Source organism: Ciconia boyciana, chromosome 1, assembly GCF_034638445.1.
Source record: "Ciconia boyciana chromosome 1, ASM3463844v1, whole genome shotgun sequence".
Lineage (NCBI taxonomy): Eukaryota > Metazoa > Chordata > Aves > Ciconiiformes > Ciconiidae > Ciconia > Ciconia boyciana.
In genome coordinates, this window is record NC_132934.1 from 207,759,852 (window position 1) to 207,774,416 (window position 14,565).

At 38.5% G+C, this 14,565-nt stretch overlaps 1 protein-coding gene across 4 annotated transcripts; it reads left to right on the plus strand.

The window, feature by feature from the left end:
• Positions 1-276: 276 nt before the first annotated feature.
• On the plus strand, positions 277-13,627 carry FAM76B (family with sequence similarity 76 member B). 4 transcript variants are annotated; one of them, XM_072850684.1, is made up of 10 exons: positions 277-497; positions 832-896; positions 1,229-1,283; positions 2,781-2,936; positions 3,877-4,073; positions 6,059-6,106; positions 6,305-6,385; positions 7,056-7,191; positions 10,305-10,406; positions 11,058-13,627. In XM_072850684.1, the coding sequence occupies exons 1-10, from the start codon at positions 402-404 to the stop codon at positions 11,145-11,147; spliced, it is 1,026 nt and encodes a 341-aa protein (XP_072706785.1). In that variant the 5' UTR covers positions 277-401; the 3' UTR covers positions 11,148-13,627. The 4 variants fall into 4 exon arrangements, with proteins under 4 accessions (XP_072706785.1, XP_072706786.1, XP_072706789.1 ...); XM_072850685.1 differs by having other exon boundaries at positions 7,059-7,191; XM_072850688.1 differs by lacking the exon at positions 6,305-6,385.
• The last annotated feature ends 938 nt before the right edge of the window (positions 13,628-14,565 follow it).

The window sequence follows — 14,565 nt, forward strand, 5'->3', positions numbered from 1 at the left end:
GCCACCCAATCAGCGCCCAGCGCAGGGCAGGGCGCCCGCGGCGGGATTGGCGGCGGCGGGGGCTGCGGGGGCGGCGATTGGGCGGCGAGTTTTGAAGGCAGGTTTGGCGCGAGGCGGTGATTGGCTGCCGCCAGAGCCCGAGCCCGGGGCGGAGGGAAGGGCGGGGGGCGCGGGGTGACGCCGATGCCGACACCGACACAAGGGGGAGGCGGCGCGGCGGCGCGGGCTCTGCGCGGGGCCTAGGGCGGCGGCGGGGCGCGCTCCCCAGGCGCGGCGGCGGCGGCGGGGGGGGGGGGCGGCTCCTCGGCGGCGGCCCAGGCGGCCGCTCCGGCCCTCGCCCCGGCACCTCCCTCTTCCCCTCCCTCGGCCCGCCCGTGTCCGCCCCGCCGGCCGCGGCGCGGATGGCGGCGGCGGCCGCCCCGGCTCTTTATGCCTGCACCAAGTGCAACCAGCGCTACCCCTTCGAGGAGCTCTCCCAGGGCCAGCAGCTCTGCAAGGTGCGGCGGCGGCGCCGAGGCGCGGCGAGGCGCGGCGCGGGGGGCTGAGGCGCGGGGCAGCGCTCGCCGGGTCGGGCCCCCCTCGGCGGGGCCGGGGCTCCGCAGCCCTGGCTTCCCGGGGAGGAGGAGGAGGAGGAGGAAGAAGGTGGCGGCGTCGGTCCTGGCGCGGGGAGGCAGCCGCCAGCCCGGCGGGACGCCCCTCAGGCAGCGCCCGGCGGGACCGGCCGCGGAGCGCCGGGTGAGGTCGGTGTGAGGGGTTTCGTGGCGCTGGCAAGGCGGGGTAACGTCGCTCTCCTCTCCTCTCCTCTCCTCTCCTCTCCTCTCCTCTCCTCAGGAGTGTCGGATCGCCCACCCCATCGTGAAATGCACTTACTGCCGGTCGGAGTTTCAGCAGGAGAGGTACGGGGGCTTCGTGAGCTGCCGAGGTCCCGCCGCAGGCGGTCGGTGGGGCTGCGGGCGGAGCAGCTGTTCCGCAGCAGAGCCGCCTGTAACGGCAGGAGTTCACACCGCTGGAGCCGCGGCAGAGGGCAGAGCCGCAGTGAAATCACCTGCCTGCCCGCTCCAGCAGCGCGAGTGTCGCATCAACGCCGCACGGCGTGAGATTTGTTCACTTACCGTTAACTGCTTACCACAGCGTGTGTTTGCATGTGTGTTTTCCAGTAATTGCATGGGAAAGAATTTCAAGGTGTGTGTTTGTCGCTGAATTCAACATTATGCAATTTTATCTTTAGCAAAACTAATACAATATGCAAGAAATGTGCCCAAAACGTGAAGCAGTTTGGAACGGTGAGTAGGCTCTTAGTTCTGAATATTGAAGTTAAGTTCGTTCACGTTTTAAATTAAAAAAAGTTCTCTTGCAACTGAACTTCTTATTTTCTTTTGGAGGAAAAAAAAGAAAAGATTAGCTTTCAGAAAGGTGATGAAAATTACTGGCAGCTCTTGATTTCCTTTGTGGCTTACAGTTTCTTTTTTCAAATGGAAATCTATTGTGATTATAAGTAGCTTAACAGTTATGAATAACTGCAGTATAGCTATTCATAGTAAAAACAATGTTCTTTCACTTCATGCATGTAAAGTAATTCTTTGCATGGTCTCATAAACACACACTTGACAGCAGAAAGACCGTTAGCTGTCTGTGTTTTTAATGAGTGGTAAATGTGAAAATCTAATAATACTGCATACTTTATATAATGCAAGTCTTAAAATTTTTAAATGCATGTTAATCATGTTAAACTATTAAGTAGAAAAGATGTTATGAGTATTAGCTGTATGCATGTTACTTTGCATTTTGTCATCTTGAATTTCATCTTCAGTTCTGTTAGAAAAATTAATTTTTTAATGTATGAATACACACACGGTTTCTGAGTGCCCTGCAGATACTAGTTTATGCAAGGTATCAAGATAATCTTGTGAAACAAAAGTGCGTAACTTCTATATACTTGACATAAACCATATTAGAAGAAATTCAGCTTATTTGAGAAACATAACAGCTGTTGGTATGTAGTCAAGCATTTTGTGAATGTAAATGTAAACCGAACATTCTTTCAAAAGCTTACAATGTAGCAAAACGAAGTGCAAGACAGATCCAACAATGTTTTTTATCAGTAGTACATCCAAAAAAGGAACTGCATTGAAGAGAATCAGCCATTTCTAACCAATGAAAACTGTCAGCAATTTTATTTTCCAGCAGCATATTGTTCTAGTTGAGTGTATGATATAAAAGTTGATAACCTGACCTGATGGTATCTGAAGTTGTTTGTTTGTTTTTTAAGTTTCCTGCAGAATTGCAGACATCAGGATACTAATCTTGGAGCTGTAGGGTTGTCACATCCCTGAGTAGTGCAGGGGAGAGAGATGTTTTCAGAAACTTCCAGTCTAAAAAATGACTTGATTACTCTTTTCTAAAGTTTTTTAAGTAATTTATTTAGTAATGTAGTAAAACAGAGAGAAAATGTCATCGTATTTAAAAAAAAAAAAAAAAAGAGGCAGGGGTAGAGGTGTGTTTCAGACACCTCTACATTTGTGTTACATTGTATGTGTTTCTTTCATTGAATATGTACCTCGGTTTTCATGGAAAGTCCAGACTCTTTTTGGCCATTGAAGGAGCATCGTTTTAGGGGAAAAGTTCAGTATTGAAGATAGAAATTGTAGGGAAAAGGTTCTTTAAGATAGGTTATATGAAGCCCTGGTAGTTTAGAAGCATCATTGTGTGATTTGAAATACCTGTGTTCATTACAGAAGCTGTAAATGTATTAATTTCAGTTCAACTTACCTGTTTTTCAGCCCAAGCCTTGTCAGTATTGTAACATTATTGCAGCATTTATTGGCACAAAATGTCAGCGTTGCACCAACTCGGAGAAGAAGTACGGCCCACCTCAGACATGTGAACAGTGCAAACAGCAGTGTGCTTTTGATCGAAAAGAGGAGGGAAGAAGGAAGGTAGGCTTTGTTCTACAGCTGTAATGGCTTAGGCTGACAACAGACAGCGTTCCTCCTTCATAGGAGAAAGATTAACAAGAATGTATCTTAAGTTCACTAACTTTAGATTAAAGTTGCTGCCCTGTGCTTTACAATAATTGAATTAAATTTTGCAACTTGCAATTGTTATGTTAGCTACTGAGCTAACTTACTTTAAATTAAATCACTCTTTTAAAAAATACGCTTAAGCGTAAGCTGACAGTCGTAGATGGGGAGCAGAGATTAAGCAGCTGAACAGTTCCCGGTGCTTTTATTTTTTTTACTTTTATTTTCCCATCTGTTGGATCTTATGTATGTCTGTAACTTGAATCTGTCACTTTACCTCTTCTGATTTGCCTGCCTTGCCTTAAAGTACAGCACCAGAGAGGTAGACTGCTCTGAGCAGCCCTTTGTGTTCTGTTTTCTTAAATAGCTTTGGTGAGTGCCACTTTCTCATTCCAGAAGGTGCTGAGGAAATGACCTCAAAAGCCTCTTGCGTGAACCCAAGAATAATGCTGTTTTTACAGAAGAATTTACTTGGTACAAGTAACACGTTGGCTGGACATCTTGATTCTGCCTGGAATACGATGGGTTGAGAGAGGGTACATGGTGTCTAAAAATGATTTGTCCCTTTGAAAAGTTACTGTCACTTCTGTGATATAGAGCGAGTCCAACATTTGCTAAGACTGCTTCCTAGCGTAACTTTAAATGACAAAAAGAAATGGAGTAATATTCACTTTACTAAAAGATAATGTGCATACGTTGGAAATATGGTAGTGCTGTTTCATACCAAAGAGATGTCTGGATTTTTCCCAAAGATAACAGATGAAGTGAAACAAATTTTGCTTGCAAATATTGAAGTACATCTTTCTAGTGCAAGTATACTTGGAAAAAAACCCTGCTATGAATTATTTCCCAAAAGGTTGATGGAAAGTTGTTGTGTTGGCTCTGCACACTGTCCTACAAGAGAGTGCTACAGAAGACAAAAGAACAGAGGAAGAGCCTAGGATCTTCACATTCTAACTCCTCATCTTCATCTCTTACTGAGAAAGACCAGCATCATTCAAAACACCATCACCATCACCACCATCATCATCGTCACAGCAGCAGTCATCATAAGTAAGTATGTCAAAAATTTAAAGTAGCTGTTGGTACCTCTTCCTCTTCTGTGTTCTGTTAGTACTGAGATCAAATCAAAGGAAATAAGAAATGCTGTTTAAAATATGTCATCAAAAGCAGTAGCAGAATGTTGTTCTCCCATGGTCTGTCAAAATCCTTGTATTCTTACAGTTTGGATGAAGGGAGGTCAGCAAAAAGCAGAAATTCTTGGTGTTCATCAAACTAGTTGATGTTAAAATTGGTAGCGGGTCTAGAAAAGAAACCCACAGAATGGCTACAGAGCAAGTTATTTAGGGATAAACTTGAATTTGGCTTTCTGAGCAGTAACTGCTGTGTGATAACTGCTATTTTACATGCATTTACCATGGGTTAAAAGGTGTGTATTAGCAGTGAGCACAGAACAGCTACTTTGCTCAGAACCCTCACCCTAACTTACTTCATCCTGACTTGCCTGTGTGCGCATACTTGCAGTTAAATGGAGAAGCAGAAGCAACAATGTGGGATCACTCTCAGTCTAGGACCAGTTTGTATCCCTCTGCTAGTTTTTATACTCATATCCTGCTGGAATAGGCAGTTTGTGAGTGGCTATCAGACATAGGAAAATAACACTGTCAGTTCAGTTACCAGCGGTTTTGTCCTATCTTCTGCAACTTCTCTCAGCATGCCATGTCTGGCTATGGGGTAAGCAGCATACCAACTTTAATGTACATACTAGTTTATCTATTTATAAACCCCAGGACTGATGTGTTTTTTACGCTAGTATAATAGTAGTCATAATTCTTATTTTCGTTGGTAGGCTTATGGCACTTTAGAACTACTTACATTATTTTTATTTTTGTGTTGGATAGTGCTGTAAAGGTAATGACCCTGACCCCAGACACACAAACACTTTCATTCTAAGCTTCACTTTTCCAGTGCTTATAATTTTCCATTTTGACTGAAACTTGCCTCACTAAGTGTGACTTAAAGATAGAAGCAAAATAAGCTGGAATGATATTGGGAATGAGGAGAATACTCCATACATACTTTCACTTTAAAAAAAGATGATTTGGGTTTTTTTAGGAATTTGAAGAAGAAAATTATTCTTGTCGTGCAGAGAGTCATTGTACTGTTCCTGTTCTCTGAAATCTCTGCTGAAAATCAAGTTACAAGAAGCTAAATCTAATTTAATGCATGTGGCAGAGATATAGTAAGGATTTAATGAAAAAAAGTTACCTCTTTACTACAGAATAGAGCTTCTAATATACTCAAGAGTTATAAAAGTAAGCACATCTCTATACAGATCACAATGTTCCTGGTTTGGCACCTTTTTTTCTATAGGCTGCCATGGGTCCATTGCTTCTGGTCCAATAAATATGACTCTTTTTCCCTGTCCACTTCACTTATTGTTAAGATGAAACAGTAGAGACAATGAGGTAGAAATACAGATTCAGTGAACTATTTCATTCAGTGCAATCTTCTACATTCTACCATTCCTATATCAATGGTGTTTATTAGTTGCTTCTGAAATGATTGAAAACAAGTGTTTAGACCTGAGAAGCAGTTATTTTCAGGGATCCAAAACTTAACTTTGCTCTTATGCCACCACATAAGCACCACTTCAAACAATGTCCATATGGCAGTATGGCAATCCCAGGAATACTGCTTTAGACCAGCTTGCTGAGTACAAGTTTAGCAATAAAAAGTTCACAAAAATTTGGAGGTACCAGCAAAATGTTTAGCCATCAGTCTTGAAGTCTACCCCTTGTGTCTTACAATAGTGTAAACATTTAGCCAAGAAATATTTTTATAGCATCCTGACATAGTAAAGAGTGGTCACGAATATGACAGATAATATGACTGTCCAGCTGAAAATTCGTAATTGTTAACTTTCTTTATTAAAAAAAAGGGGGGTGTGGATTTTTCTCAAGTACAGATACCATTCACATAAACTTAGAAATAATGGCATGTTTGGTCAGTTACCAAGTACATTTCACGTATTTCAGAATCAGCAGTCTGAGTCCAGAACAAGATCAGGGACTATGGAAACAGAGGTAAATATGATATTATTTATTAATTTCCTTTTAATTTATCTTGCAGTTTTCATTTAAAGGACTTTTTTTTCTTGCATTTCTGGCTAGTCTCTAGCATTCCAGCTAGGAGCATGAGTTAGTTATTTTACATGTACCAAATGGTGATATTAGAGAGTTATATAGTATGAGGCTTTAGGTTTACATTTTGTTTGATTTCAGCCATAAATCCTCTGCAGCTATTCAGAATGAAACTCCAAAGAAAAAACCCAAACTGGAATCCAAGCCATCAAATGGAGATAGGTAAAGTTATATTTTTGTAAAGCTGAGCCATTTCAACCAAATAGAGCACTGATTTGTGGCCAGTTGCTTTTTTTTTTTTTTTTTTGTCTGAAGAATGAGGGAGGTGAAACTATTGTCCAGCCAGCCAGATTATTGGGTGGCATCTGAGTGCTGTCAGTCAACTAAATGCCTTTATCAGCAGAAAACTGGCACTGTTTTCCTGCCTTTAAACTGTTTTGGACAAAATTAAATAAAGCTTATGTACAAGGCAACAGTTATCAATGAAACAGTATTCCCTGACATCAGTGTTTTGTCGATTAGATGCAGGGTTGACCCTGCTCCTTTAAGCTGACCTAGTGTTTAGAGAAGTCTTTTGGACCTTAATGTGTGAGACTGAATCTTTATTCTGTCTCTGGCCAAACAGTTGGAATAAAAGTAAAAGTAGCTGCTTCAGTCAAAAGGTATTTGTCCCCCTCAAAGCTAATACTTAATTATATTTCTGCAGGTGTATGTAATGTGTGCCATTAGTAAGGTAATTTGCCAGTTGCATCCATTTCTGTCAGGTACATACTTTTTTTGCATTAGTCCTTAAGGATGTTTGTGGAATTATTAATTATCCAATTTGAAATTTAAAAAAACCTACTGTTTTTTTCTATTGATGTTGTAACTAACTATTGTTTTTTATTTTTAGTAGCTCTATAAATCAGTCAGCAGACAGTGGAGGAACTGACAACTTCGTCCTCATAAGTCAGCTGAAAGAAGAAGTAATGTCACTTAAACGTCTTCTGCAGCAAAGAGATCAGACTATTTTAGAAAAAGACAAAAAGGTAAAAGTTGCACCTGCTTAATAAGAACTTTATAATTTTGTTTTCTATTTTGTCTGTTCCTAACAATGTCAAAATGGTGAGAAAAAACAAAAATCAGATACAATTTTTTTATATAGCAACTAATCAGATCTTACCATTTAAAGGACAAGTTTGGGACTTTTGTTTCATGGATATATTTTGGCTTTAAGTCAAAGAGGAATTCATCTTACCTCAGTTCAGCCATCTAGAAGCTAGCCATCTGGTTCACTGTTACTCAGGCTGTGTTCCACAGGTGATGGATAAAATGCCAGACAGTTGTTTGTACGTTTTACGTATTCTAAAGTCACAGCAAAGATCCCAGGGTCCTACATAGGCTGACGAGCACACAAGATGAGAGGAGGATTAACAGTAGTAACCATTCTGAGTTTAGCATAGTTTTTGTTTAGTTTTAAATTAAAGCAACTATAGCTGTAATTAATGAGTTGGTGTCCAAATTTACATGTACAGTTTATGAAAATTAAGTGTTTTGATGTTAAAAGACTGATAGTGTATGTGTAGTGTAGGTTATCAAGTCTTTGTGGATGGTCAGAGACTAGAAGAAAAGCTTAGATTAGATGCCTGGCAGTCAACAAAAGTTAAGTGAAGTAGTCAGGCCCGAATGGCTGCAGTGAAACTCATACAAAAGATTCACTCTTCAAACAACCTAGTGACTAACAAGAAGAGAGACATAACTACAAATATGTACTTTGCTCTGCCTTTATTAGAGCTTATTTTTCTGCCATCTGATTAACTAGATGCTTTTAAGACACTGTCTGTAATGTTGGCTCTAGAATGTGTGTTGATTGAGTAGGATTATGGAATTGTATTAAAAATAAATTTACTATATTTTCAAGTAAAATTTTGATTATAGATGCATGGAAGCCTATCAAAACATTGATAGTTAAGAAAGGCTCATTGATCCTGAAAGGAAAATGCTTCCACTTTTAAGGCATAGTTCAGTATCTTTGTTTCTACACTTAAATGTGTTGTGTAAAGGATATTGAAGCTTTTCTTCATTTATATCACTGTTATAATATACTTAGTGTTGGAAGTACTTGCTATTTCAAGCCTTTAAGTGGTTAATGTGAAAGAGCTCAACAGTCTGTCATGGATTCTCCTTGGGTATTTTCTTCAAAGGACAGACATTAAGGCCCTGATCTCTCTCTTATAAAGCCAGTAGAAGATCATGAGTCAGTAGGAAATTCACTTATCTCTTTTTATATTTGATCTACTGGGCAAAGCTAACAAAAGGGTTGGGTAAGGAAATGTCACCTACTTCTGCATAACCACTGTAGTAACTAGTTTTGTGCTGTTTCCATAGGGAGAGCATCTAATTTTAATATCCCCACTGCTAAAACTATTTATTTGACCTCAGACTTCTTTGAACTTAAAGACTCCTTCAGGCATAAATTACTCAGTTCCAGAATGTCACTTACTTTTTTCAGCTGCTGCGGGAGGGAGAAAAGCTGAACACATCGTACAATGTTTGCATCGCTGAAAAATTTACAACAAATTAATGCACTGCAGATTTTTTTTTTACTGTGAGGTAGTAAATGTGAAGACATGTATTGGATAAAAGCCTGAGCTAGACCTGTGGGAGGTTCCTGTTAAGATCTTGTCCCCAGATTTGTGTAGGGACAGCATTTGAACAGTTCAGAGCGCTCCAAAAGAAAAACCGCTGAAATGTATAACGTATGGCAGCAAAAACAACTGAGTACACCAGCTTTACCGACAATCCTCATTCATAATTTTTTGTTATGAGTCTGTCTCAGCTATGTCATTACCAGTGCGTATTGTCTGCAGTACTAGCATTGTTTCACTTTCTGGACAAAATGTTAGTTGAGACACGAAGACATTACCATGGGGCCCTGAGATGTGATCATTAGGAAGGGACCACAATTTGCTGAACGTTCACAGGTAGTGTGTTTGCTCATCTAGTTGCATGCTTTACTATGGTGCAATACTACCACTAGTTTTTTTGATGTTTAGTTTGTGGTATGTGGTTTTGTACTGGATCCCCTGGAATTTACAACAGCCGTAAGTACATACCTTGAGCAGCAGTCTGTGTACAGTGAGGTATATATCCTTGTATCAAGATACCTGCACTTTCTTTAGGACCATTTGATTGACAGTTCTTTTGAATACCTTGTTTCACTGCCTGTAATGTGACACATACTAAGGTTCATAGTAACAGTCTTGGTAGTCATTTTAGGAATGTATGCTCTGGTTTGTTATAGCACGCTTCTTTGCTAGCGAAGAGGCTTCATTTCCTGATAAATCCAAATTGACCAGAGAGGTTCAAAATAGCCAGGTGAACCTGGGATGCTTTGAGGAACTAAACTTTTTAAATAAGTGGTTCCTAAAACTTCTGGGTCCACATACAATAAGCTGTTAGTAGTTCACCCAGCTGCACATGCTTCCAGAAGAAGCATTCAGCTTCTTGGATAGAAGCATATATCACAATTTAGAAACACCTGCCTTAATGTACGTCATCTAGATCTTTGCCTGTCTCAGGAGAGACCCAGTGGCGGCAATACTACACCATACGCTCAGAATTAAATCATAAGTTAAGTCATTTTAATTACACATTTCTAATAACAGTTTAATTCACTATTATTGTGGATTGAGAAGCAGTGAAACTCAAATGTATGCTTCTGTTTGAGACAAATTGTAGCATAAAAGGACACAAAGGAATCCTTTCTGTTGTCTCTGTATAGAAGATTTTTCATGTGTTACCATACCATATAACTGAAGAGACATAACTGAAGATTGTGATAAGTATCTCACAGCTGAAAGAACAGCTAAGATTATAAATCATTAGTCTTGTATTTGAATTTTTTTTGTTGAGGATTAACCTCCTTTATACCAAATCCTGAGCAAACAATATGGTTATATAAGTACAGCTGTTTTCTTCATATAAGATAGACATACTTACTTTTCAAGCTACTTCTCAAGTGCTGAGGTGCCAATACTACAGTAGCAAATAAATACAGTGTTTCCTGAGATGCCTGAGGCTTCCATAAAGGTTTCACAGATTGATTAGAAGATGTATACTGTAGCAGTCCAAGGAATCTTCATAGAATTTGTGTTTTCAGTTGACAGAACTGAAGGCAGACTTCCAGTACCAGGAGTCTAACTTGAGGACAAAGATGAACAGTATGGAGAAAGCTCACAAGGAAACTGTGGAACAGTTGCAGGTGAGTAATTGCTTATCAATACTTGAGAAGTTCTTCAGATGGAATTACATATTCAGGCTGTTCACTCACAGCAATGAAATAGTACCAGGTTCTTGAATGGTCATTACCGTGTTTGACTTCAGATGCGTTGTACAGCAGTCCTGCAGTCAACAGACAATCTCCGTACGAGTTAAACTCACTGTAAGAATTGCTTTCTAACTTTAAGAGATAGAGGCTTACCTCACATGCCTCCTCAAAGGTTATGTTATTTTTGGTGTCTGTTCTCTGATATTGAATCAGTTGCCACTGTGCTATTGATCTGATTTAAGGGCTCAACGTTAACACAATTGACAGTTAAATGTCTCTTGTTAAAGCATACTTTATCAGGAAGAAAGCCTGAATTAGTTGCCTTAAGTCACAGACTGAACAGATACTCAGTGCAATACCTCAGATACTAAATTTTGCAATAGAGGAAATGTGGTTACCTTTTCTGTTAAAGATGGAATATGCATATCAAAAAGCAAGTCTTTGAAAAGTGATTGTTATTGTCTGTGAATATTCTCAGCATGTACATTTTGAGAATTTGTTTTATAAATGCAATGGGAAATTACTGCATGACACTACTGAGACGTTTCAGGAATTCATAAAACTTTTTTTTTATCTGTATTGCAGGCCAAAAACAGAGAACTGCTCAAACAGGTTGCAGCATTGTCAAAGGGTAAAAAGTTTGATAAAAGTGGGAGTATACTAACATCTCCTTGAGGAACTGGTTATTCATAGGGTTTGCTACTCAATGTAAATTTGAGTAATTCTGTGAAGCCCTTAAAATCCTGTGTAGTGGAAAAAATATTTTTGCACACCAGATTAGTTGGCATGTTTCCTACACGTTTTTATAATTAATATGCAGCTTTTTTTAGTTACTGTTCAGATGAAATACTTCAACTGGCTTGAAGAATGTTTTTATTTTTTTGATATTGGAAACTTTTTGCCAGTAATAGTATTAAACAATTGCATAGAGAACATAGCAGTGCTCTCTCTAAAAGGACAACATGCAATAACAAACTAGGTGTACTTTTTACAAAGCAGCAACTGGGTCTTTTAAACTACACTGATGTCAGCCAAAAGTTTATGAATCTGCAGTGACACTGAACACTGGTTTCTGGCAACTGTTCTTTTACTTTGTATCAAAATATAAATTTAGAATGGAAATCATGGTGCTCTCAAGTGAAACTGAAAAAAGGCATATATGTATGTGTAAATACAACTGTAATGGTTATATTCTTAGCTATAACAAGTAATTAGTGTTTTACATTCTTGTGATAGGGATTTACCGAAAGATTATCTATTGTACAGTAACAGAGGCAGTGTGGTTTTTGTAAGATTTACTGTAGATTTTTCTTGCAAGTGCCTTTCTCCAACTGTTTATTTATAGGAATGTTGGTATTTTGTACATAAGGTTTTTATGTTTTAAAATCATGTTTAATAAATGTTTTATGTAAATATAGATGTGTGTACAGAGGAATCTGAAACAAAGATCAAAGTGGCTAGTGCAGTGCTTGAAACAGCATTAAGAGCTAGCTAATTGATGGACAGTGAGTATTGGCTTTAGATAACCTTTGTAGCTTGTGTCTGTGAGGTGTAGAATTTTGTTAGTGCTGCTCATACCAAACACTTCCTGAACAAAAAACAAAATGTTTTTTGCGACACTGGAGTTTAGTGGTTTGTTTATATGTTTTTTCCCATTTGGCACAGCGCTAATTTTAGTTCCATAGCAGACATTGTACTCCCAATGTTACATCCTTAATTAGTGATATGCACTCAAAGTTTTAAAAAATAATTTATTCCCCATTGTCTGATTTAATGTACTTAGTTGTAACTTACGGTGATTCTTCTTAATGAATTGCAAGATTCTCATCCCCCAGTAAAGATACACAATGAGAAAAGAGTAGCCAAAACTAATGGTCTTGAAATTAATTAAGGGAGTGGATGTGGTGTCAAAGGGTGGGTTGTTTTAGTGTTTTGGGTAGATTTTGATTGTAAATTACATCAGTTTAAGTTTAGCTCTGCTCCTAATGGACATTAGTCATATTCAGAAATTTCTATTAAACATAATTTAGTATACCCCAAGGTCTCTGTTCAGGAAGGTGAGTTACGAGTCAGCATAAAGTGAAATAGACTTCCATAAGTAAAGGTTTAGTTCAGCTCTGGGTGCTGATTGGTAACAGGGTAACTGCTTATATTTCAGTAAGCTTAATTGTGTAGAATAAGCTACACACCTTTTAATTAAAGAACTAAAATCTAAAATTCCTTGGCTGTCCACCCATGTGCTGAACTATGAACACCTTGTCAGTAGTTCAAACAAGTTCCAGCAGTGACAGACTACTGAATAATTTGAAAAAAACAAGCTATCTTGTTTCATATGGTATATGTGTATTTTTATACCCTAAGATCAACTTTGTATGTTTATAAATGCTGTTCTTTAAACTTGCTAAACTAGGGTAGAGAATGCTGCTATCCTTTGGGGATGTTGTTGGTTTTTTTAATATACAAATTTATGCCTTTCATTAATTCAGAGTTAGTATTTTGATAATTTTTTTTCCAGTTGAATGGCGACCCATGTTTGGTGAAATTGGTTTTAAAACACAGAAATGCATAGCAAATTGAAACATTTGAACTAAGATCACTTAATGATGTCTGTTCAAGCTGCAGTAAGGACATTTTAAAGCAGCAAACTGAAGTTCTATATTAGAAATTATTGACTTTATAAATCCTAGTCCAAAAAATTTTTAGGGGCTTCACAGTGTTTAGTTCTAATTAAATACCTGTGGGTTTTCTTCCATAATCTCATTTTTAACATGAATTTTTTTAAAGTTGTAAACTAGCCAACTGAATCCCAGTCCTGAAAATAGCGTCCTGGAGCTGTAGAATATTGACATAATAAACTGATGTTCTTTAAATGTGGATCTGCGAGGAGATTGTTGTACTGTATTGTGCTTTTTAGCCTGTTTCCAGATGTTGATTAGCATTGACCAGTAATGGCCATTTTGGCTCAAGTTATTTATGTATTTTAAGCCTGTGAATATTGCGGCCCCCTTTTAGATAGTATGTCTAAATACGCGTTCTGCGGTGAAGCTATTCAGCTGTCCACATGTATAGACTATTGAAATACTGTACTGGCACACATCTGACCGTTGACATTTTGTACCTTTTCTAAATCCAATGTTTCACAATAAAATCTTGTCAAAACATTAGTCTGTCCTTTTAAAATTATTCAGAACTTCATATTTGATGTTAATTCTTCACACTATGTCACTCACTAAAAGTCTGTGGCCAAAAAAAGGCAGAATTTAATATTTGTATTTAGTATTAAGATTTCTGGGGAGTTTAAACACCTTGAGCTGTCTACAAATTGTAACAAATTAGACCTTCAAATTAATTTCTCTCAAGAAAATATTTTGGTTTTCTACAACAGGATTATAATATATAGAAATACTTTCTTGTGGAGAAGAAGATGATAAACCTTGAAATTTAACTGAACCAGTGACATTTAATAAAGCCTTCAACGGGCTTTTTATATTCTGATTAACATCAGCACTGGTGTTTAAAAGTACCTGAATTTCAGTCTTAGTCTGTTAACCATAAGGTTGTTCATCCTTTACATACATTGTGTACGAGTTAGGAGATTCTGAGATTCAAAGTGACTGCTAATTTCTCTGTCCGTTCCCTTTCTTGTGTCAGGAGTTAGGCGCCCACGCCAACGTGCTGCCAGCTGTTGGTCATGGTGGCTCCTAGTGTTTAGAGCACCCGGGCTGCAATTTGTAAATCTCATTTTATATTTTTCTCAGCAATCAATCTTCATCTTTCCACAATCTAGCAGAATACTTCTCATTTAAGAATTAAAGTTCAGAATTAAAAAAAAAAAAAAACAAAAAAAACAAAAAAAAACCCCTAAACAAACAAGAGAGTCAGATTCTGTAGATTTCTGTTCAAGGCAATTATCTAGAAGCAGGGAATCTTTGAGTTTGAGCCCCACTCTTAAAACAGTGTATATTTTATATTAGGTATAGTAATGAATAATATGCTATTCTAATACCAAATTGTTCTTAGCCTCATTTTAATTTAAATTTGCAATGGCTTTGTTGAAGCCATTTATTTTTAAAGCTGAGAGCAAGTCAAAATC